Here is a 25,264-nt window from a genome sequence, read left to right on the forward strand (position 1 = left end):
TTACTAAACGAAAACTAAACTAAAAAGGTAGATACATTAAAGACAATTTTATTTAAAATAAATGGACCCTTGGCAATTCTGTCCCTGATCAGCATGTCTGCATGCTCCGCATCTGCTTGCAGGTGCTGAGTGTTCATCTGAACCACTGGAGACTGGACCGTCGGCTGGGTCTGGGTCTCATGTTTCTCTATGCCATCTTCCTGCTCTGCTCTATCCTCTTTGGGCAGATGTGAGGCTTACAGGTCAAAGGCCAACCCAACTCAGACGCCATGCTGAGTATCTACCTTTCTACCACACGTCCTCCTTCCTGAAGCCAAAAAAAGTGAAAAAAAGTGACGGCATTGATGTATTCCTCTTATTAATTCCTCTGCAACTCAGTGGGACTTGTTAGGGTGATACACATGCAACTACACAAAACGTTTTAGCTTTTTTTTTTTGTCCTTCTTGTACAGTGGAGTGTTTAAAAGCAGTCTTTCGGTATTAAATTGGGTGATCTAGCAGAAAATGTAGGAATGTGGCAGATGGAGGCAGCAGATCTGTTGGGCCTTTAGTGATATTTAAAAAAACACAAACAAGTTATGTAACTTAAAAGATGTTGAAGTGCTGTTGTTGCACAGTGGTGTGGTTATTTAATGGCCAATATTTTGATGATAATTGTACAGAGAACTGAGCTGAATTTTTGTTTTTCTGTGTAAGTATTACAGCAGCCACTCTGCTTTCCTTTCCTGCTAACGTGCAATTATAAAAGCTTTATGGTCGGTGCTAGACTGATGATTGGCTGTTCTGCTTTCAGGTGATGGATGAAGCTCATGATTAGGTCACGTGGCAGCAGCTAAATTTGTCAGCTGTGGACTAATTTGCTAAATTGCTTTAAAAAACATTTTAAATTGGTTTGGAGATGAGGTGCACCAAAGGCCTGGGTTCTGAAGCAAGTCCACCTTAAAAGGGATGTTTTCTTATCTGGCTTCAGTTATCCTAACATCAGAAAACCCAATAAATCTGACAAGGTTAACTCAGAAAAGTCAACCCAGGGTTTGTTTTTTTTTAAATTAGCAATGACTGAGTTCATGTGAGAGGGACTGTGTTTGCAGATGACCAGTCGTAAACATGGACAAGAGTATTGACACTGTTGCCACATGATTTACAAAACTGTAATATTAAAAGAATATTAAAAGAAAAAAAACAATCAAATCAGATAAGGTCAGATTTAAAGAAGTGTACGTGTGACAGAAAGACAACCTTGCTCATTAAAACACAAAATGCTACATGAGTGTAAGCCATTTATAGCTAAATGCAAGATACTCAATCACTGCTCGATCATGAAGGTAGAAAGAGTCTACTATTACTCTGCGTTACTTTAAGGTGCTGGTTGCCTAAAAGAAAGTTCCTCTGGGGTTTAAGACAGTTTAAGTCCTTCAGTTGCAAACTAGTCATTGTTACATGTCTGAGAACAACACTGGCTCATCTCAGTGTAACACAAAGTCATTTAAACTTCTGGTCTGTTGCTCTGTCCAGTTAGGAATCACTGCGAATACATTTCACCTGCTTTGGTGCAAATGAAAGTGACAACAAGATGATGACCCCCAAAGAGCAGCTCTCTCTCCTGACTGATTTTTTATCTGGATTCGCCTTTTGCCAACTTCCTTGTCACAGTAGTTGCAGTTGCACTCAAGGTTTACGGGTTGTCCAGCTTCAGCAGGATGACACATCGTTTGATGCTTTTGTAAGGAAGGAAGTAGGCTGTTACATGAGAGAGAGAGCACTACAAAACTCATCAATCCTGCTGCAAGACTGCTGTCTTCTCCTGTATACAATGAGGAAGAAGAGTACTTCTAGAGCGCTGCAAATGACCTCCAATGGGTTACTCTTGCATGTTTCTGACCAAGCTGTCTGAAACAGGTGGCCCTGGTCTCCTTTAGTGGGACCTGTTCTCACAGACCAGCCCCATGTATAGCCTGAATGGGCTTCAGGTACCATCACATGCTAACACTACTAACAAGGAGTCTAGCAGAAAAGCGAAACTAGAAAAAACTAGAAAAAGCAAATCTAAAAAAGCCGTCATGGGGGGTAGCCATTCATCTCCACTGCACTTGTCACTTTCATTTGCACCAATGCAGATTCACGGTGGTTTATGTTTATGACTCTGTGTCATACTGGGGCGATTAAGTGTTCACTCATTTTATTTTCTCAAGCAGTGTATGAAAATAATTCAGTCCAGTTAGTAGGCTTTGCTGACTTGCTAATTTTACATAAGGACTAAGTACAAAAGTTAGCTATAGCTATATTAATAATTATAGAACAATGAAAAGGTTTAGATTTGTACAAGTTACTCCTGCTAAGAAGTGTAACTTCTTTACAAAGTGTAACTTTGTAACTATCTTTTACAAAGATAGTTATCGTTGTAAAACTAAAAACTCAAGCCCTTAATCCTGGATTATAGTCCAGGACTCGGAGTCATGAAATATCCGTTCATCTCTAATTTGAAATAAAATTTTAAAAAAAACAACCATAAACTCCAATATAACTTATAGCAAAGTATTAATCTCTTAAGCTCTTAGTACAGTTTTTTATGTCTGTATTTAGTCTGAAAATAAACTCAGAACTAAATCGGTCAAGAAAACGCAGAAAACACGTAAATACTTTTCTCTGAAATATAGAGGTGTATAAGTGCAACTTGTCAATGTGGAAATGCTGACAAACTGCCATTGATCTGGAGTTTTGGTTGGCGCACTCTGAGGGCATCTCTTCAAAAACTCTACTCTTAATGAGACTCCTGCAGGCACATTGAAAGGGCCAACAACCAATCACCTCCCCCCAGCTGATCCAGTCCAGCACCAACCAAGATTTATTTGGCGATACATGTTAGCAACCCTAAGAGCAGAAAAATCTGCAAATCTTTCCCATTTCTACTGGATAGATTTCAGATCGCACTGTTCTCCATTCATTTTAGAGCAATAGTAATACAGCAAATTTACATGTTCTACCCTTTTCATTTATTTAGATTTTCAGTGGTAATTCAGCCAAGCTAATGCATGACAACATCACTACCTAGCTGACTTCACCATTGCAACAAGGACAAATGGTTTCTGGGAGGGTTCGTTTTACTGACCTGTGTCTGATACTGAATCCACATATTTTCACGCAGGAATTCAGTATTTTTATTTTATTTCTGACTACAAAAATCAAAGCGGCTGAGAAAGGTTTACACAGCTTGGATGGAGGGCAAAAATAATGCATCAACAGTAAAAATCCTACTCTGCATACAGTACAGAAAAATGTCTTTATCATACGGAATAAGATATGTTTCTTTCCCCACAATAATAGGGAGAAAACCTCAATAATCAGGTGACCCCCCTCATATGAGCAAGGCCATGGCGATAGTGGGAAGGAAAAACTCCCTTTTATTAGGGAGGAACTTCCAGCAGAACCTGGTTCAGGGAGGGGCGGCCATCTGACCAGTGAGGGGGTAAGGGGGAGGGACACAGAACAATAAAGTCACCCTGGAAGAGATGCAGAGATTAATAACTACTGATTAAATGCCGAGTGGTGTGAAAGCACATAGAGAATGAAAAAAGGTGAGTCGGGATTAAAGACTCGGTGCATCATGGGAAGCCCCCCCAGCAGTCTAGGTGTATTGAATCATAACTAAGGGAGGCTTCAGGGTCATGTGATCCTATATGCTTTATCAAAAAAGGCAATTTTTAGGCCTAATGTTAAAAGTAGAGAAGGCGTCCAAACATAAGCAGGCAAATAAAAAAGAGGGAAACCACTGCAGTTTTGAATCTTACCAACAAGAAATAACTTTTCAATCACATCACAGGAGTTTCGCATCATATTGGCACAATTTAAGCTGGTCATTTCAAGTCATTTTGTCCGTGCTGCGAAGAGATTACGAATAGAGATTTTCGAATAGCCTCGTATTTTCTGAATGTAGCTGACGTTTGTGTGAAAATATTTACATGCATTCAAATGTAGCAGCTGGCACTGAGTTACAGCAGAGCACGTCAGACGAGAAAGTGGGTACTTTTTAGTCCTGCACCACAGGAAACCATACATGCGTCAGACTGTTTTTAGTACAGCCGAAATGAAATGCACAGTTTCACAATATTTTGAAAATTTTGCCTGATTCTAAGCACGTGTTGCTGCAGCTTACTGTAAGTAAAAAGAGTAGCAGTAGTACTACGTTTTGTTTTGGGGGTTTTTTTTTCGTTTTGAGGTCTTATTACTATGAAATCTAATATATATAAAAATATCAGTGTCACAGATTTTAATGACTTTATGTGCAGGTTACTAGTGAAACGTCACGTTTAGGTACGACTATCGATGTTTGTATTTCTTGTACGTTTTATGCGATCGTGTCACTTTGGTGGAACATTGTGCAGCAAAGCAGCCGATCAGGATAGACACAAAACAGCGCGCACACGCAGAGACGCGTCTGCTGTGTATTTATTGTGTCAAAAATCGCTTTGTGTTAAACAATATATACTCAGATACACAGTGTAATTGTTGGTTTCTGATGGACAAACTGTCCTCTTTCAGCTTGTTGTGTGAATTCAAATCTTAAATGTTCCAGCAAAGGGATCCAGGTGATTTTTTTTCTTCCTTCAAATGGCTGTACAATTATTATCTTTGTCTATTGGACAATACTTTTTACTGTTTTTAAATGTTAAATAATTTACATAGTTTTACAATAATGAATGTCCTACAGAGACTAGTTTTGTGGTGTTTTTAAATATATTTTTTAAATACATGATGTAAAGTTAATTATGAGTTATTGTAATGGAAACGAATGCGCGCTCTGCCGGTGCGTTCAGTGACCTTTCTAAGGTGGTAATCTTTTGTTTCGTGGCTGATTCACTGACACGGCTGGACTTCACGTAAGAGAGCAAAGAAGACGACGCTCCTATTTACAGGTTTAAATTCAGTGAGAATTTTGAAATTTGTGAGCAGAAAACAGTGAATTTCTTTTATCTCTGCCAAGTTGTTTAGTTGGTTGTCTGCAGTGGAGGCAAATGAAGCTTATCTTTAATTAACTTTAATTGACTATTAGACTTTTTACTTTGACTTTTAACTAGTTAGGTGTGCATGATTTTGGATGATGACATTGTTTTTGTAATTATGCCTCTGTACGCGACCACGTCTGTAGACTTCAGCCAGCCATTGATTGCAAAGGGTTTTCATCCAAGTATTAAAAACAAACTTTCTATTTAAAATGTTGCTGTCCAAATCCTTTTAATATTTATAAACACAACTGTTGAAAACCCTGTTGAATCAAAGCCTAAAATCTGCGTTTTAATCACATCTAGACCGTTTTCACAGCACCACAGTGGATTTTACATCAGAGGTGAAATTACAAAAAGTGTCAATTATCCAAATGTTTATGGGCTTAACTGTATATTTCAGATCACAGCAACAGTCTTGCATGTTATCAAAGTCCAGTTTTAGATCGATTTGCTTTGATATTTTGTCAAATTAATGAGCAGGTTCCAAAGATGGTGGAGTGCAGTCGAGGTTCAGAGGTCTGTTTTTGTGCAGCACTCACAATGAAAGGGAAACGTTTACTCAATGCTGAAACTTTGTGTTGTTTTTTTTTAAAAATAGAAATGAATCATCATAATAATTGCTGACATATTAAGCTGCTATTGCATATTCATTGGCCAACACTGGCGTTGTTCACTTTTGTTGGCATATCAGTAAATAATACGTCACTGGCCGACATTAACGTTAGAATTTTTGTGCAGTTCAAACTTTTAAAGTTAGTGTGTGAAGAGCCATGATGAAGATCTTTGTTCTTTTCACACAGGAGGGACAAATATGTAACTAAAACTCAGAAACAGGTGATATTTATAAGGGCAATGATTTGTTGTTTGTAATGTTTTCCAAACTCAATATCTTAATCCATTATTATTATTATTATTAAGATAGAAAAAGGTATAGGTAAGCCTTCATCTTAGAGCCACTACAGGCAAACAGAGATAAAATGTTGGGTGAAAATTTGCCTCATAAAGTGGCCAACCCCACAGTCTGAGTATCACTATACTTAAAGTTTGATTGCCAATATGAGCACAGAATATCAGGTAATGATTGCATTCAACTTTTTCCTATCATCTCCATCCTTCATCCATCAAAATGTGTTGTTTTGCCAGCAGTTTACTTAAAGCAGTGTGTGACACCAGAGTCTTTTTTCACTCCGCTGTAAGCTCCTGATACACACCTCATAATAAGCAGCGTCAGAACAGCTCGACTTGCTGCAGTACTTGTTGTGGTTTCACCACAAAAAAGCAAAATAAAAAAAAATTAAAAACAATGTTCTGGTTATTCTGCTGTGATGTTGGAAATAGAAGATATTTTAGGCTACAAATTTACTGCTATAGAAATTGTATTGGATCATAGAAGACTGTTCTTGTATCTTGAGTGCAATAAAAAAAAAAGTGCAATAACAACTGATTTTCTTAACATTTCTTTTAAGAAGATTTCTTTTAAGTGATTTGCAAAATGATGAAGGTGCCACTTTACGTGGTCAGTCCCACTGGACGTCTAGAAGGGAAAAGGTTTAGTGTGGTGACCAGCGTCTAATGGAGGAAACCAGAAAGGAAACTGGGCAACGGCCAAACTTTTTGGCCACTTATTTAACTGAGAACTAAACTGAAGGTGAATTCTGGAGAAATGTTTAAGCTGAAATAAACACTAATGTCCTTTTCAACTCTCCCAGCTTCTATTACTTTTTCCCCATCCGTCACAGTGAATGTCACGATGTAAGAGGAGAAGAAATAACAGCAGACTATGGTGCTTAGTATTTTTATTTTCCTGAAGATAAATTTTCATACAATAAAACATTCCATCACAATCCAAATCAAAATCCACCCCATGAGAATTCCCCAACTATGTAAACCTATGACCTCGATTTAACCCTTTCATGCACAAATTATGGGAATTGTGCTAAAATATTTTCCTCTTTTTTTAAAAAATAAAATCTCACTGCCCACACATGTGGACACCATGCAACACAGGAATAAAGATGGGTACAAAGCCAGCGCTGGCAGCATACATGAAAGGGTTAAATATGTTATTACTATAGTTGAACGCGTCTCACCCAAAGCTGGAAGCAAGAAAACCCGAGTCTGATACTAAAATGACACAAGAGCCGACTGTGACAACAAAAGCCGAGCACGTGCTTCTTGTTTATGTCAGTTTAGTTTGGATGTTGGCTGCTTAACCGCTGAACGCCATTATCCTCTTAATCACATTATGGACTTTGCTTCTTGTTGTGCAGCTTTGGAGGAGAGCAGCTCAGTTCAGACCTGGATCACAGGATTAACTAGAAAGCAACTTCCGCTTGAGTCCCGAAATGTCCCACGCATCAGATATGCAAACATCACTGATGAATACAAAAACAAACAAAAAGAAAACAACAAAAAAAAAAAAACGACCAGCAAAATATCCTAGTAGCCACCATCTCTCTAGATAAAACAGTAAGTTTAAAACATGATGAGAAAATAAACCAAGTTATACTTGTGTAATGCTTTAGTAATTGTTAGTTGGCTATTGAAACATGACAGCATGGTTAATTTATATTACACCACTTCCCAACACCTTTGCCGGCCTAACTGAGACAACTACGGAGAAGACGAGTGCTGACAATTACTGAACATGCACTTGTTTAACTGTAAGATTATGCAGTTATTGAAGCAGATGCTGCAGCTGTCATGACTATTTATCCCTCAGTCTTTGTGCCATCTATCTACAGCATGTTTAAACCCTTTAAATACTGTTTCTGTGTGAGGTAAAGTTACTGCTTTTAGCAGTTCAGCCAGACTTCCTCTCACCTTGACACAGAAGGAAACCATTGCATAATCAAACTATGAAAGCAGTGACAGAAAGAGCCATCTCCCCACATTATACATATACATATTATAATCTCTTTTCTACAGTATGGAGCCATCCATAATTCTTGCCACAGTCCACTATCTGTAATAGCATTTTCTGATAAAGAACATTTACAGTATCGCACATTATCTCGCAACAGAGCCTAAACAGACTCAGCCATGAGTCCCTGTCATCCCTGCCTCCTTAAAAGGGCTCTTCTATTGCTTTTACATTGTCAGCAAGTGACCATAATCGAGGTCACATTGTCCTTAGGTTAAAGAAGAAAAAGGAAAAAAAAAAGAAGAAATCTAGTGGTGTCACAACAACAGAACGATGGATATGGTGCATCATCAGCAAACTGCTAGAACACAGCGATTATCCCTTTAATGGGGCTGATAATGCTAGCGGGATTTGTATTCGACTCGACTTTATCACATCTGTCTAACACAGGCCAGATGTGTGGCCCGGTGAGAGATTCAATATCAAGTTTGCTTTGGAGAAGAGCCGACAAGTTGTGTCAAAAAAGGCCCCAATGCCAAATGAAACTAGCACATTAGTAGGTCTTTCAGCAGCTCTGAGTGCAGCACAAACACGAGTCCATCATTGGACTTCAGTCTAACTAACTAAAGTCCTTCAGCCTTTGGAGCCACCTTCGACGAGCAGTTTCTCTGCGTACCTTTATGTGGCCGCAGGCAGCGGATGACATGGAAAAATTATTTACAGTCTCAGCAAATCCCTTTGACTCTATCGAATGACCAGCCAAATACAGTTCAATAAAACAACACCTGGTGCTGGATGAAATGGGCTCTAAAACATATCATAACCATTCTGGCTCCAATTTGTGCACACGCAACACTAATATATATATATATATATATATTTATACTATAGAAATATATAAATATTATAAAATGTCTTTTTTTTTACACTATGAGTGAGCATTGGCATGCTATTTGATATCAATGAGCTCTATTTATGCTCTAATCATAAAATCAGTACACTGACAAGGTTTTAGCAACTTTGCATGTGTAAAAAAAACAAAACAACAAAATTAAAAAAAATTAAAAAAGCTGAACATGAAGGGATTATTTGGCTATTTATGCTTCTATCTGCGAACATGATTGGTGCTGAAATTGCTTATGTGGCAAGGTGGTGAAAATAAAAATCTGTGGGACTGAATCTGAGGTTGGAACTGTGTAACAGTCGTATCTGATGGTAACTGAAGCCAGTCTGGTGAAGGTATACCTCCCAATCCTTCCCTTTATCCATGTCCAGAACACACCCTCTCTCTGAGGTCAGCTTGTCGGGGAAGTCTGTCATCTTATCTTGAAGGGTAAACGACGCTGCTGCAGGACGGCTGGGTGATGAGTGCGGGCCAGAGCGGCCATCACGACGATGGGGCGTTCTGGTTTTGGTATATAGATGCCTTGTCTTTCAAAAGGTCCAGACATAGATGACAGCTCCAGCTTCCTGAGTACCCAAATAACAGAGAGAGGCAGTAAAATCTGATGTTAAACTGCATTTAAACAGGAGAACAGTAGAGGCCCCTAGATCAGTGGTCCCCAACCTTTTTTGTGCCACGGACCGGTTTATGTCCGACAATATTTTCACGCACTGACCTTTAAGGTGTCGCAGATAAATGCAACAAAATAAAACCAGTACCGATACCAAAAAAAAGAAAAAAAAGAAGAAGATTTATTGATAACACGTGAAAAGACCCAGGGAAACTTAATGATAAAAATGATAAATTTTTTAAAAAAAAAAACCTTAAAAACCCTGAAAATCATAAATATCAAACCCGAGCCTCAACTCTCGCAGCCCGGTACCAAACGACCTGTGGACCGGCCCGGGGGTTGGGGACCGCTGTTCTACATGATTAATGAGAGAGCATGCACCGCTGATTCTCTAAAATGTTTTGGCACTGAATAAAATAATAAAATGTATTGTTTTTAAATTAAATAGTACCTTAATTACAAAAGACTTGCTGTTTTCTTTGTTTAATAACAATGAAGAAAAGCTCACAGAGACACAACAGCTAGCTTTTCAGAAGCTGCTGAGACAAAAACTTGATATAAAAGCAGATTTATTACAGCTTTGTCCGAAGGCTTTTGTCCAGGTTGTGTAAACTTGGCTCTCTATGTGCGTGACTGCGATTGCAGATATTTTATGTCCTTTTGCTCAACCTTAAAAAAAAAAAAATCAACTTTGTTGGATTTTTGCCATGTTCAGTTATTTAAAAATCAATACCAATTATCCATTACCTACTCCTACATAATGTTTGTGTAATCAAAGTAAACATCTGTCATGTTACCCTAAAGTAAACAATGCCCAGAGAGTGAGCTGCCTTGGCGGAGGTTTATGCTCTGAGTGCTGCTCGTTCTTGTACACACACACACACACACACACACACACACACACACACACATTCTAAATTGTAAATAAAAATAGAAAGCAATGATTTTCAAATCACATGAACTGTATACTTAACTGAAACTGAAGCAGTCAACTATTATTGAACTGGGCTTCTACATTTCAGTAAGATTCACACATGAACTTTGGACATGTGTGATAATGAGAGAATCAGGATGTGACATTTTCCACAGCAGTCCCGTCTACATTTAGCACACAGCAGGAAATAATCCACGTTCGCATTACTGGAAATACCCTGTGTGGTAAATGCACTCTTCTATTCACACAATCCGACATCACGGAGTCATTTTGCACAACGCCGCTGACAGGTTAAAGACGAGCTCCTGTCCAGAATAAATGCCTCAGACATTTGTAATCTCACATTCACCACCTTTGCGTGACGTCTAGAAAATGCAGCTGCAGGTCATCTGTGAAAAGGGCTTCAGATTCATTCTTTTCTAGGAAGTAGTAAAAAAAAAAAAAAAAAAAAAGGGTGGACTTACCCTCTGGAGGTTCAGACATGGGGGGGTTGAGACAGTACATGTGATAGCCTCTATCACAGTCATCGCAGAACAGAAGCTGATCCTGGAAAACAAAAACACTCCAGTTCTCTGCACGAACAACCTAGATCTCACTTTAACCCAGAGACAAGCAAACAATCTCTAAAGACGACTCACATCATTCTCCGATGTGCCGCACATGTTGCAGCATTTGCACTCTATGCACTGCCAGCGGTACGTCTTGACGGCGGCCATCATTACAGGAGTGAACTGCAGGCAGGAGGGGTGGCCTGCGTCGAGAAAAGGGTTTAAACACGTTACATCTTTCCAAGAATACTTGCTGCGTGGCTTTTCTCATATCGCTACTCTTATTTACCTGAACGTCCACAGTCAGAGCAGGACACCAGCTCCTCTGATTGGCCGGTCTTGTGATTAGTTTTGGAGTCTCCCAGACAGAAATCACAGTAATTATTAGGCAACGCGAGCCCATCTGGACCTTTCTTTGGAGCTGCGTGGGAAGATGAAAACATGCAGGCCAATATCAGTGATCAGTTACACCGACGCTGTGACCTCAGATAATCAACTGACGACTCCTCCGAATCGACATTGCGCCGCTGTCGCTTACTTTTTGGCTCCTCGGGCAGCGACAGGGCGGGCTCGTTCATTTCCATGTCGTCTTTCTCCTCACCCTCCTCCTCGGCCAGGTGGGAGTGGGTGTAGTGGTAGCTCAGGCCAGGACGGTTCTTGTAGCGCTTCCCACAGACTGCCACCAAAACCACAAAATACGACATGTATGATATGAAAACAAAGAACAGACCAGTCAAATCAGGTGTTTCTACCACGTCAGTGGAGGAAGGTGAAGGTGACTCATGGAGAAAAGGACTATTCTTTACAGTGCTATCATGGGACATCTTAAAGCTGATGAGGATGGTGAAACCCTTCCTACTGTTCACATTATCATAATTAGCATCTTTAAAAGTATCTTAAGATGATCAAAGGACTCTTGCAGCAGTGTCCTACTTACAATGTAGCCTCATATCATGCACATATTTAACTGCTGTAACTGAAAAACAGTTACTTTGCAATTATTGATACAACTATTAGTATTTCTATTTTTTTTAACTGACACAATGCCTTTGACTATGTGAATAAAGGAAAAAATTAGACACAACATAGACTAGTGACACAGCGAGACAGAAAGCTACGACTCTCGTATGGTGGTTTCTCTCAATACATGTCAACAACTTCTCATGTGGTAAAGTGATGATCGGGGAGGGAGAAGAGAAATCAGTTAAGAACCCACCAGGTTCCTGATGTCTCCTGCTTTCTGTTGAGTATCAAAATTGGCACAATGACATGATAAACTGGCGGTGAAATAATAGGAAAGATGAACAACATGCTTTATTTATGTATTTATTTGTTTACTTGAGACAAGCTTCCTCTTTGCTCGAAATCTACAGTAAACACAATAATAAGACAGCATCTCGACCACTCCTGCTGCAGCTAATATGCTGGAACTGCTCTGATCTTGGCTTTAGCTTCTTCAGTTTAAGGGTCTTAGAAGCATTGACAGTGTTTTGACTCGAGACCTCACTGCACTGAAACAAAACTAAGAAACGCATGTCACCATTTTGCAAAACATCATGTTTCTGATTTGAACTGGTATTCTTTTAACAGTTGAGAAAGCCAGTGGGATTGTGCAAGGAGGATTTACTGACTTAAAGGAGAACAAAGATGCCACTGTGTGAAGCCGTTGTCACAGGGAGGGTGTGATGTTTGTCATAGCAGTCAAACACAGTACTTCTTCTTTCACTTCCACACTTTCTCTAATTTTCATTTCCTCAAAAGTCCAGCAATCCTAGGTCTTCGACTTTCGGGAAGCATCTAACCAAGAGGCTAACAACCAAACAGAAACTATTTTTTGTGTGGGTGGGGTTGGTGGGGGAGGGAGAAAACAAAATACTCCCCATAAAGTCAAGCAGACATTAAAGTGACTCAAAAATCAAGCGAACACATGGAACATGGAATGAGATTTTACAGGATGCAGAGGTGGTGAAGAGGAGAAATGCAGTCAAAATTAACATAACACAGGGGGGAAAAAACAGCACACGCACTCACAAAAGGGGAAGAAAACATCAGCAGCAGGATCTAGCTTCCAGCTTATCAAAATCTGTAGGAGGTTCAAGGCCAGATTGGGTGGAAAAAGTAACTTTTAAAGGCCACTGCTAATCTTCTGTAAGCTGAGATGACTCGTATATGTGGCTGATTACATGATTACAAACTACACTTTAGGTAAAGCATATAATAACAGGGCATTTACGCTCTCCAAATGTAGTTAATTACAATTCAGGACGATGTGTGTAACAGAACATTTAATTTATGAACTGAACTACACAAAGAGCAAATCTACTTGGTAACAGACAGAAAATAAAAACAGGCAGCAAAGACAAAAGACACGGCAGACTGGAGTGAAAAGGAATGAAGAGAAGTATACCTCTTTCAGAAGGTTTTGAAATATGCTTTTGTTTGAGAGTGTCTGAAAGAGAGAAGAGAAGAGAAGGAGAAGAGAAAGCACAGACAGAGACTCAGACCGACAGAGGATCAGTCAAGTCAGTCGGCAATGACCTACTGAGCACTGCAGCTCAAAGTGAAAAGGCTTCACAAAAGAGGAAAAAACAAAACACATCAAGCAGTTTGACAACACCAAAGAAGAGGAAGACTTTTTTTCTCTCCCTGCACATGGAAATACCTGTAAATTAAAGTATGACATCATAGTGGCAAAAATACAGATCGACTAGCTTTGTAAATATCAGATATAAGAAGTCTAACGAAGAACAGAGAAAAGATGGAACACATGAAAAGAAAAAGAAGAGGGTGAATTAAAATGTGATAGTTAATGAGGACTCGAGCTAATATAAACATTACAGCTATGAACACCTGCGGTGACCTTCTACTCGGAGCTGTATTCACATGCTCTACTCTCAGCCAACAGGACTCACTGTCACAGGCGTACGGCTTGTCTCGGTCCTCCAGTGCTGCCGTGTCCAGCTTCTTCCTGCTGCTGCCCACTCCTCGGCCCTGCGCACATTATTAGACTCAGACGGGCCCTTAAACGCATGCTTGGGATCGAGAAACCGCATCGATCGACAGCCGTTATTTACCTTCCCTTTCCCTTTGCCTCTTCTTTTAGGCGTGTCTTCTTCATAGTCTTCATCGTCAAGGTCGTCCAGGAAGTCGTCAGGCTCGATGATTCTCTGTGTTGACAGGGATGAGGAAGGCATGACAATGGGGTGTATTATATTTCACTTTTCCATCTATAGCAGCTTTACTTCAAATCTCAAAACAAGAACCTTTCTGATCCGGGCGGCAGGGTTCAGGCCTCCGGTGTAATCACTCATGTTGGAATCCTCCTCAGATCCTCGGAGGTCTGCGGATGTCCTTTTGTCCAAGGAGTCCCCCTTCAGCAGGGCCTCCAGGCTGCTGCCATCCGATGACAACAGAGCATCCTTCTTCAGTCCTAAATCTAGCTCTATGAAATCAGGAAAGGCAAAACACAATATAATATACCTGAAAATGTTGGTGCCAGACATTTTAGTTGGTTAAAATAATTAGGGATATTCTAGTGAGGTAAAACCAGCCTATTTTGCAGCTCTGTGTAGTGGCAAACAAGATGATACGGTGAGCTATCAGCATGAAACAAGTTTCTGCACTGATCTAGAAAAGGAGCCGTTGTGTGTACGCAATGTCAGAGTAAACTGCCTCAAAACCAGCCCTCTGAACAGCGTGTGACCACATTCTGCACAAGCATGAGGATGTTAAACCACAAGGACAGAAAACTGCTGGTGCTAGCACTGCTAATGTCAGCCGCACTCAGCAAACCAATCAGATATAAGGTGTAAGCTATGTTATGCGTGGCACAAAGAGCCACACATGTCAACGACATTCAAATACTTGTTTGCCCCGTGATTAGCATCAATTTTGAGTCTTTTCTGACTTTTAAACTAGTCGACATATCATGTTTTCTCCTGCTTAGTCAGCAGGAACAACACCAACACTGATACATACAACTGTAAGCACAGGTACAATTCAAGTTGGATTTAATTATTGATGGATATCTGTTACAAGATAGCACCACATGTTCATCCCCGCAAAGTCTTTGATATCCACCTTAAATGCTGACACACTAAAATAGGAGAATAAGCTAAGCTGCTCAGAGCTACTGTGCTACCTGATTTAACCGGAGGGAAGATAAGCCGGGGGTCTTCTGAAGGATGAGATCTTCGTTTCTTTCTCCACCTCCTGGCTGGGTAAGTGTACAGCTGTCCTGGAGCCATGCCTGAGGGAAGGCAGAACAGGAAGGCGTTCACAGTTATCAAACAGTTCTGACACACTGGCAGGGGAAAAAAAAATCCACAGGCTCCGTTTGAATTTTCTTAGACTGTCCTTTTCAGAATCGGTTATTTTCGCATTTAAACACGAGCAGGCACCACCTGGCTGCCAGGGAGTTGCATTAAGTACACAAGCTCTGTTTGTGATTTTAAACATGCATGCATGGTGTATTTAGTCCTTTGTTTTGAAGGCATTGAGGTTATTTGTAGCTCCTTCGAGAAATTCTGATAAACAGCGGAAATGATGATTCATCTTAATCACTTAATCACTCATCTTAATAACGAATGCTTCACAGCATCTGTGCAGCTTCCTCTGGATCACTTCTCTGCTGCTCATTTTGTCCAGCTCTTACAACTTTAAACGCCTTTAGCGCAGGTGAGCAGTTCGACGCTCACGTATGGTGTCTCACCTGGTCCCCTGTGTCTTTTCTCCATCCAGATATAACAGTTGCTCTGAGCCACGCCGGTCTGCGAGTCGAGGAACGGCATCCGAACGCTCCTCTCGGCGCACAGCCTGGCATTGTAGTTGTGACACTGCTCCATGGCATCTCTGTAGTACTGCTCTCCCAGCCTGATGAAACAAAACCAGAGGCAGATGCTGGTCATTAGGTCTATTATGGTTCCAAGACAGAAATCAGCAGCTGTTGCCGCTCCAAAACAAGTGCGGTCTCAGTTTATTTTAAAACTGCTTGTGTTTTTTTGCTCTGCTGCCTCCTACTAAGCAGTGTCTTTGTGCTTCAGACTAAATGTTTAGTGCAACAGCAGGTGCTCTTTTGTTGGTGCATCAACAACAACAACAACGAGCTTTGGTAGAAGCACAGGCAAAGCCAAGTGTTCAGTATTTATAGCATAAATATACTGTTAGAGTGCTGCTTGCTTAATCCCTTTTAAAGAAGCTGAGGGCTGAAGCTACTCAAACTGAGACAGGAAGACATCTTACAATTCCCTCAAGCTATCAAGTGTCAAAGAAAAAAAAAGGGGGTGGCACAAAGAACCTCGTGATGCAACAACTGCACCTCTCGAGGCTGTCAGGAACCCCCAGAGGGCAGCAGTTCAGTCCTGATGAGATAATAAACCATGTAATTGTGTTAAACCTTAAAGAAGCTTTTCATAGATTTCAATCTCCAGTTAAAGACTTCATTATTTAACTTGCTGTAAGGCCATAATAACATTGCAAAAAGCTGTCTGTGCTCTGTGGGGTCCAGCCAAAAATGAACACTTGCTTTTCTTTCCAGAGAAATCATTTCAGGCAGGGTGAATTAACTAGAAAGAAGCCGTCACAAATGCGTGAGAGCACACCAGATACACACATGGGTTGGCTAGTACTGACATATTCTTGTAGTGGCGTATATGTTGTCTGATTATTTATGTAAAAACGCTTCATCCCACAGCCCAGAGACACGTACCGAGGGGGTTTGGGTTAATTGGAGAGTCAAAATTTTACATGGGTACGAATGTGAGTGCGGTTTTCTGTCTTTCTGTGTTGGCCCTGCATCTCCCCCTATGGTAGCTGGGATAGGGTCCAGCCCTAATTGTGACCATGATAAGAATAAGCAGAAGAAAATGGATTTATGAAAGACACACCACAGAAATGAAGCAATACTCAGAGCGGCAGAGTGGCTCTGGTTTTATTATGTGTAGAGTGATGCTGATTGATGTGCATTATTCTTGCAAAGGGAAAAAATTAAACAGTGATTGAGTTGCAAAAAAATATATATTCATATAGCCCCATTTCACCAGTGTTATCTCAAAGGCTCTTCACATGATACGGTAAAGAGCTTCATATATTATGAAGAGAAAGCCAATGGAAAGGGAACTAAATCTCCCTTCACCAGGAATAAACTTCTGATGGAGGAGGCTCTTTGGGTTGGATGAGGGGACAGAAATAAAAAAAAAAGAAATCAGGTGAATATATTTCTGTCAATGTAACTATAGCATAGTGCATACATAAAGGATACCAGCTCATTCAAACCAGCACATCTAGCATGTAAACAACAGTTCATTTATATGTTTTTGACAGCACAGACTTGGTTTCAAGATTACATCATCTTTCATTCTTTGTCAGTATTATTTCACAAGGAAATTAAGTTTGGAAGCAAATTAAAATATTTTGATGTGTGTCGGGTAAGTTTTATATGTTTGTGCTGCCACAGTTATCGCAGGTAGAGGTACGACGTACGCGTGTGTACGCTGGCGTGTGACATTAACCCCGAATCGGGCTGTACGGCTACACGATGTAAGACGACGGAAATGGAAGCACGTTAGAGCACAATACAGTGTTCTGGTCTTTGAAACGTTAAACTTTATAAGCAGTTCTTTTATGTGAATCGGAAACACCGGCTATGGCTCCGGGCTCTCGAGTTCAAATCTTCAGCGAGGGATTTTCATTCATTTTAAACTAGTCGCTCCAGCCACTCCAGCCTTCGCTAACGACGTTAGGCACAATTACACTCTCTTTAGCTTGTTAGCGTGACACCTAGCTGCCATACTCAACTGACGTTAGCGCCACAGCGTCCGTTTGGTCACAAAAACACAAGTGGCCGCCACACCGCTAAAAATACACGAAGGATTAAATGAACACAAGTTCGTCTACATTGACTCGTGATCCATGTTTCAGAAACGTCAGCTGCGTGTCTGCTAACTTACACTTCCATTCCAGGATGTGAACAGACACGACGCTCCGACGCCTCTGGCTAACCTTACTAAGTCAGCTGGAATGCTGCTAAGCTAACTAACGACAGCGGGTGTACGATAGTACAGGCGTTACAATGTGATGGCTGTGTGTGTCACCTGCACACATGTAAGGTAAGTAGAAAAGTCCAACACTTACAGTTTGACAACATTCTCAACAACAGCTGCCATCTTGCTTCGATACACTGGGAAAGTGGCTGCCGGGTAATGTGTGCCCTCTGTCAGGACTTGTAGGCAGATGGTGGAGTAAGGTGAAACACATTGCCCCCTACTGCTGGCCTCGTGCCATTGCAAGGGGTTTTATTATTCCAAGCTGCAAATCATGTTAGTAATGTTTTAAATTACTTACAAAGCTTCCAGTGCACAAAATGTAGTTCAGTGTTCTTTATACACTCATCAGGCACTTTATTAGGTACACCTTCATTCAAATATCTAAACAGCTAGTCACATGGCAGCAACTCAATGCATTAAGGCATTTAGAAATGGTCAAGACAGCCAGCAGAAGTTCAATCTGAACATCAGAATGGGCAAGAAAAGTGATTTAGGTGATGCTGAATGTGGCAGGCAACTAGGTTTACTGGGAGTGGTCCAAAAAGGAGAAAATATTCAATGAGTGGCAGTTCTCTAGGCAAAAATGCCTTGTAGATCCTGGTGAGTGGTCAGAGGTGACTAGCCAGACTGACAGGATAGCAACAGCAACTCAATTAACCACTCACTGCAAACTAGCTATGCAGAAGAGCATCTCCGAGTGTCAAATCTTGAAGCAGATTGGCTGCAGCAGCAGAAAATCACACAGGTTTTTTTTCTAAGAACAGGAAACTGAGGTTAACAATTTGCACAAACTTGTCAATGTCGTATGAGTCTTGATTTCTGTTTTCATTTAGATGATAGGGTCAGAACTTGGCCTAAACAACATGAAACATGATTGTGTCAACTGCAAACTGAGCATCATCTAAACACCACAACCTATTTGAGTATTGTTGCTGACCATGTCCATCCCTTTATGTGTACTAGTCTTCTATCGGCTGCTTGCAGCAGGATAAAACACCACGTCATGAAGCTCAAGTCATCTCAAACTGTACTCACAAGGCTTCCACACCCACCAGATGTAAATCCAAGAGAGCCTTTGGGATGTGGAGGAATAGGAGATTTACAACATGTATGTTCAGCTGACAAATCTGCAGCAGCTGTGTGATGATATGTCAACATGGACCAAAAACTCTGAGAAATAAGAATTAGCCTTGGAGGTGAATGGCGTGACATGTGTAGCAGCGAGGTTTAAGATCTGCTGGAAGAGCAGAGTACAGTCTGCTTTCACTCCAACATTAACATTTATTCAAAGCAGTTATGTGGGGGGAGGCTGTGTGATAAAAGTGACGGTCAGTTTTCATATTTCATAGAAGCAAAAGGTCACAAAAGACCAGATAGCAATTGTGCTTTTGCCATAATTATACTGGTGAAATCACTTTAACATGCTCATGGCTCAGTACCAGAACTATATCAAATAATTTTGTCTACAGGAAACAAAGCCACACCTAGGGTGGCTGAGTGGTTAGCACCATCACCACACAGCAACAAGGTTCCTTATTTAAACCCTGGTCGGGGAATTTGCATGATCTTTCTGTGCCTACGTGGAGTTCCTCTGGGTACTCTGGCTTCCTCCCACAGTCCCACAGTCAGTTTAACGCATGATTCTAATGTGAATAACATACTTAAAGTGTAGCAGATGAAGTACTGTATGAATATACAATTTTTATTCCTTAAACTCAGCCTACAAGCACAATCTGTCTAAACAACCTGCAGTCATTGAAAAAGAAGGTTTTCACAGGACTCCGTGCATCTTCAGTGAAGCATTATATTTGCAGAAAGTTGGAAAAAAGGATACAAAATATTTCTGATGGCCTCTGTGTTCATCTATTCACATTAAAACTCATTTCCTATAAAAGAATGAAATTCAAGTCTCTAACTCAAAGGTAACAGCAAAACAGCTGCAGACAACTTGATGTTCATGTGTCTACTGAAAGAAATAACACTGAATAAGACACTGCAATCCCCCAAAGCTTGTTATGAAGCAGTCTATAGCCAGAAGCGTTGGAGATGGTCAATTGATACAATGAGGAAAAGCAGCTGCACGACATGTCTGGTGGAGGTTTTTGCTGCTAAAGCAAGATCTGTGAGTTGCTAAATAAAGACGTCATGCATGCAGAACTGTGAATGATAATCCTACATGTTCAATAAAGACAAAAAAAAAGGCATAAGTGAGTTTAGTCAGAGTGTGTTGTGACAAAACAATCAAACATTCAACTCACAGGCGCTAACAGAAAAGAATATCTTTTTTTTCTTAACATAAAAGATTCAACAGCATCACGTTCTTGATTAAACCATGTTTTATTATTCCTAATATTAGATGTAGATACACAAGTCAACAAACATTATCTTCAATTTGTAATGAAAATGCTCCACAGCACACTGACATCGTGTGGAAAGGTCTGATATCACAGACACGTACCTGAAAATGGACAGCAGTTATACTTTTTGCAATAAGTTGCATTAGTAACAGTAGTAGTAATAGGAACAACAGTAGCAATAATGATAATAATAGCAATTAATAATAGTAGTGGTATTAACAGCTCTGAATTACAGAGGAAGGAACAGACATTCGTCAAAAGAAATGAAGGTAGGTGGACAGGCTGCGAGACAGACCACTGGATGAAAAAATGCAAGCTCCCACTAGACAGCAAAGATCCTGCCTTCTTCTAAAAAAGGAAGCTCAAATTGTCACCAGTCTGTTTTCAATCATGTGTAATACTTAACAAGTTGGTTTTCTGCTTCATTAAGTACTCCATCGTTACAAATACTCTTAGAATCAAAACGTAACTCTTTGACATCAATAACACATACTTCTCATGTTCTGGTCAAAGCTCACCAGTAGCACAATGTTATTTTAAAAGGATGCCATTTGCAACATCAAATCACAGCCAGCTAAGGACGTTTCCACAAGACTGGTTTGCCAGGGTCACTCTGCATTAAATATACAGGGCAGTATCAATACGTGAGTGTGTGAAAGAGAGAGAGCTTGTGTACAGTATGTCAAGTATGAGAAATATTTTTGCTTCACATGACCAATTTGGCCAAACTGGTTTGAATCATTCACATTCAAATGAGCTGATAAGAAAATACACTGTGTGACCTTTGAACTTGGATCGCCTAATATCTGATGGAAACTGTTCAGAGCGGTTATCGCTGGAAGGGGAAGGACTCCTTTATTCAAAACTGTGCACAATGTCTGCAAACTCCACTGGCTCGCTTATGTATGCAATGACCTTTTTTCACCTGGATCCCACATTGTAGTTCAGACTGAAACTAACTGGGAGCTCCACCATACACTCAGGAATGCAAACTCTTACAGTTAAAGAGACGAGGCAGGTTTGATAAATCTGGACCGCGTGCTGTTAACTGAACCCAGACTTGTTGCGGCATTCCTATGAACTGACCACTCTTTTATGGAACTGTATACCCATCCAAGCACTAATCAGCTTTAATAAGCTACTTTCAATATCAGTGCAACACAAATAGTTACTTGCAGCTCGTTTGCTTTTATGGGACTCCGTCAGATGTTTGTTTGTTAAACCGTTGCTGAATCTTTGCTGTTATAAGCAGTTAATTCATGCTTGGTAAGTAACTGACTACACCAACCAATTAATATGAAGGCAGAATGTCAGGTTGTAGTGTCTACATTCACAATATACTATAAATGCCATCTTCATTTGAAATGTACAATATGTGAGGAGACTAGCAAACCTAACACCTATCATTTGTTTACATAATCCATAGTAGGTCGCCATTTGATTTATTTTCACCGCCAACTGATTATTACTTGCTCTCCAATTATCAAGTCCAATGTATGTGTATATTAACACATGTAGATGGCATAGATTGGACACTTGGAAGTATAAATCTAGTTGAAATCATGCCACATATTCAAGTGCACGGCTGATCAAAGAGAGTTGAGGGCATTCTTCTATTTCTGGGGTTGGTGCCAAATCAATCCACTGACATACATGAGGTCATTGCCACAGGTCACTTTTTAAACAAACTTTCGTATCTTTTTATAAAACTTGACAACTCAATCGTTTGGTGAGTAAAAAAAAAAAAAAAAAAAGTGGGTTTAGTGTATTTGTAGTGGGTTCAAGTAAGGCTCAGGCTCATATCTCTTTGTTGTAAAGCACACAGCGCATTCCTCAGTGCCTATCCAGTGTCACCTTCACGCACCTCACTTCACCGGTAAAGCCATCTGTCAACCCTCCTTTTGTCCTGCTCAGGTCCCTGTGCTTCAGTTTTTTATCTATACACACTGCCCCCGTGCCTTCACATCAGTAGGTGGAGAACGGAAATAGATATCAGATGACTAAAACAAATAACAAATTGTCTCGAAGATCATCGTTAGTGATGTCAGCTGAAGATATTTTCAAACCAAAAGAAAAGCACAGCTCTGGGAAATCATTCCAGTGATATTAATTTCTGTTTCTTCCCGGTTTACCGATTCTGAGTACCGAAAAGCAGCATCCATCTGGCCACGCTTGATCCGAAAAAACATAAACATGCAAAGTCCACAGCACCACAACTCACACAAACGCACCCACGCACACACACACACACACACACACACATGCACACGCTAGAAAACTAATCTTCTCTGCTTTGTACAGAAAAAAGAAAGAAAGTTGAACATCAAGCAGAAAAGATCACTCAAAAAGAAAGAATCAAATACAGGCAAAATTAGAGATAAAAAAAATAGTAAAACCACTTATTAAATATATATATTATTTTTCCAAGGAAAATTGTGATCACTTACTGCACACTGCTAAAATTCAATGAGCTTTATTTTCCTGTCAGAACACCTCATAAACTGTCATTCCTAAAAATAAAAAAAAGGAAAAAAGAAAACAAAGAAAACAAAAAGATATAGTACATACAAGGGCAAGCTGACATTCTCCACAAAACCAAATTTGCTTCTCTCAACAACATAAATCAAGATTATCTACCATCAAATTAGTCTTTGTCAAGCCAGCAACTGAAAAAGATAAATAGTAATAATGATATCAATAATATTGAGATTAATAACATCAATACCAAGAACAGAAGAAGAGATGTAATGTGATCCTTTCTAATAGAGAGCAGTTAAAACTGGGCAAATGAATCAAAATGCAGCAGAGTGGAAAACCATCATCTTTTTTTTTGTTTTTTTGTTTTTTAGAGAAACAGTATCACAACAGGGTTAGCTAATCAAGACTCACTGAAGAGCAAATATTCCTACAGAGGAGGATCCGGTTCGCTAGACTGGAACTGTCTCTCTGCTAATGACATCCACCCCCGGTTCTGACTCACACTAATGACCTCTGTTGGTCAAAACAGGGTGAGGGCTCTGATTGTTGGGTGCAGTTAAAGTGAGATGTGGACTGGATGAGTAATAAAATAAGTGACACATAAAACCAGCAAAGAGGGAGAGAATAAAAGAGAAAAAAAAAAAACTTTTCTCAGCTACATGACGCAGCTGTTAACAGATTCCTCGGGGCTTGCACAGAGAGCAGTGTGTTTGTATGACCTGTTTGTACTTTCCTTTATATCTGCCTCAGTTTTTTGAAATTTTGACAAATTTAGTTCCCATCCATGATTTTACAAATGTTTTATTTCTTCTTGCCGAAGAAGCTGAACCTCTTCTCGCGATCCTTCTCTTTCCCATCCTTGTTGCGCATGGTAACGCCTCCAGCTTCACCCGAGCTGGGCGAGATGGGCGGCATCGTCATGGCACGGCTGAGGGGCCGTGGAGCTCCAGGCGAGTCTCCTGATCCTTTTGGAATGGAGCTAAGGATGGACTGGATCCAGGAGCTCATCTCCGCCTTTCAACACACAAAAGAGGCTGGTTATGTTTTATATTCCCCTAAATGTGTTTTAATGATTTGAGCAATATAAACCTGTTATGTACATCTCACCTCATCCTTTGCTTGGAACAGGTACTCTTTCCCATCCCCTAACCTGCAGTCACAGGGTTGAAAGGGTCAACACTTAGTCAGGGGTAAATTTAACGTCTATTACACCAATCTTACTATTTCACCGTGGCCTTTAACTTTCAGACACTTCATGCTGTCCGTCTTCTCACCTGAGCTTGAATACGTGTTTCCTTTTCTTATAGTCATGGGCTATTTCACACACAGCCTCTCCCAAGCTGATGGGAACTTCTCCGTGGTATGGAATGCCATTGCTAGCACTCTTGCCGTCTTTATAGAAACCAAGACTTCCTTTTCGTAGGACACAATACACATTCTGCCAGGACCTGCGGGAACAAATGAACAGGATAAAAGTTAAACTGTTCTACATACAGATTGATATCGCTAACTAAAGCCACGTCAGCATTTCTTTCTCTTTGCACGTGAACAAATCTTCTTATAGCAACGCTCACCTGGTAGCTGCCTTTTTGATGTGAGACTCCATCTCCTGTTTTCGACAGAGCATCCCCTCCATGGTCTCTGGCTCCGAGTCTGCCGCGCCTCTGCTCGGTAAAGTGGCAGACGGATCGACGCGAGACGATGCCAGTCCGCTGTCTCTGCCCGGTCCGTTCACTGACTCAGACTCTGAGCCCTGTGGTTAAAACCAGGACATGAATGGTGGTGAGGGGGGCAGAAAAAAAAAACACAGCTGGATGGAAGTGGTGATTAGCAAAGCAGCCATTCACAGCCATACACGAAAAAGCTATGATGACGTCTGCTTTGACAGCACTGTATGATTACCTGAGATAACAGCATAGCGAGGGTTCAGGAGGTCTACATAATCACACAGCATTCTGACATTGCACAGACTCTTACTGGTAAAACACACAATTAAAATAACCAAACATACAGGAAACAGGCATGCTACACTAAACTAGATTTTAAATTAATTTAAACTGCTCCAAAGAGACCCGAAATCCAACTTGTGAATACATTTAAATATTATTCTGATGCTAATCTCAGCTTCTTCAGTCAAATAAAAAATATAAATAAATAGTCCTACACTATTGCTCAATTACAGTTCACCTCTAAGACTGGAGATGTTGAGATCTTAGAGATACTGCAGCTTAAGTGTTGTGGCTTTAATTGATCTTATAAACCTTAAAAAACATCCACAGACAACAGGATTTTGCTTCTAGTACTGCGACTATAGTACAAAACGGAAACTCAGGGCACCTTTTGTGTCACGTACTTTTCTACAAAGGATTCTCACGTGACTCCATCAAAAGACTGACACTCAAAGGCGACTCACACACATGGATAAAGACTAAAACAAACTACATATAAATTAGCTTTGAACAGCTACATTTATCACCACATTTACTTTGGGCTCCACATTTACAGTCACTCCTGTCCTGGTCAA

The 25,264-nt window shown here is 40.3% G+C and overlaps 3 protein-coding genes across 12 annotated transcripts in view; 1 reads left to right on the forward strand and 2 right to left on the reverse strand.

The window, feature by feature from the left end:
• The window catches only part of LOC113030209 (sodium/potassium/calcium exchanger 3), a 33,708-nt gene extending 26,591 nt beyond the window's left edge, over nt 1–7,117 (forward strand). The window contains exon 17 of the mRNA XM_026181406.2: nt 123–7,117. Coding sequence (XP_026037191.2) covers nt 123–233 — 111 coding nt within the window. The 3' untranslated portion in view covers nt 234–7,117. The remainder of the gene's footprint in view (nt 1–122) is intronic.
• On the reverse strand, nt 6,783–18,101 carry dpf2 (double PHD fingers 2). Of its 6 annotated transcripts, XM_026181409.2 has the most exons (13): nt 17,994–18,100; nt 15,574–15,734; nt 15,004–15,111; nt 14,126–14,304; nt 13,937–14,029; nt 13,775–13,853; nt 13,270–13,311; nt 12,079–12,102; nt 11,401–11,538; nt 11,152–11,283; nt 10,953–11,065; nt 10,779–10,860; nt 6,783–9,336 (listed from the first exon to the last, which is right to left on the reverse strand). In XM_026181409.2, exons 1-13 carry the CDS (start codon nt 18,023–18,025, stop codon nt 9,254–9,256), a joined length of 1,266 nt encoding a protein of 421 aa, XP_026037194.1. In that variant the 5' UTR covers nt 18,026–18,100; the 3' UTR covers nt 6,783–9,253. The 6 variants fall into 6 exon arrangements, with proteins under 6 accessions (XP_026037194.1, XP_080163632.1, XP_026037196.1 ...); XM_080307506.1 differs by having other exon boundaries at nt 6,783–10,860; nt 17,994–18,101; XM_026181411.2 differs by lacking the exon at nt 12,079–12,102.
• Nucleotides 18,102–22,719: 4,618 nt separating this feature from the next.
• sptbn2 (spectrin, beta, non-erythrocytic 2) overlaps nt 22,720–25,264 on the reverse strand; it is a 48,362-nt gene continuing 45,817 nt past the window's right edge. For all 5 annotated transcript variants that reach the window (XM_026181036.2, XM_026181034.2, XM_026181033.2 and 2 more), the window contains 4 exons: nt 24,315–24,493; nt 24,015–24,188; nt 23,848–23,890; nt 22,720–23,754 (listed from right to left, as the gene is read on the reverse strand). In XM_026181036.2, the coding sequence (XP_026036821.1) occupies nt 23,542–23,754; nt 23,848–23,890; nt 24,015–24,188; nt 24,315–24,493 (609 nt within the window). In that variant the 3' untranslated portion in view covers nt 22,720–23,541. The remainder of the gene's footprint in view (nt 23,755–23,847; nt 23,891–24,014; nt 24,189–24,314; nt 24,494–25,264) is intronic.

The sequence above is a fragment of the Astatotilapia calliptera genome, chromosome 10 (genome assembly GCF_964374335.1).
Source record: "Astatotilapia calliptera chromosome 10, fAstCal68.1, whole genome shotgun sequence".
Lineage (NCBI taxonomy): Eukaryota > Metazoa > Chordata > Actinopteri > Cichliformes > Cichlidae > Astatotilapia > Astatotilapia calliptera.

Excerpts from the sequence above, each read along its gene's own strand:
- dpf2 (XM_080307506.1), bottom strand. The coding sequence starts at position 18,025 with ATGGCAGCTGTTGTTGAGAATGTTGTCAAACT. Across the intron at positions 15,735-17,993 it reads GTTGAGAATGTTGTCAAACT|GCTGGGAGAGCAGTACTACA; the intron begins GTAAGTGTTGGA and ends TTGTTTCATCAG. Across the intron at positions 11,066-11,151 it reads CTCTGACTGTGGACGTTCAG|GCCACCCCTCCTGCCTGCAG; the intron begins GTAAATAAGAGT and ends TTCTCGACGCAG.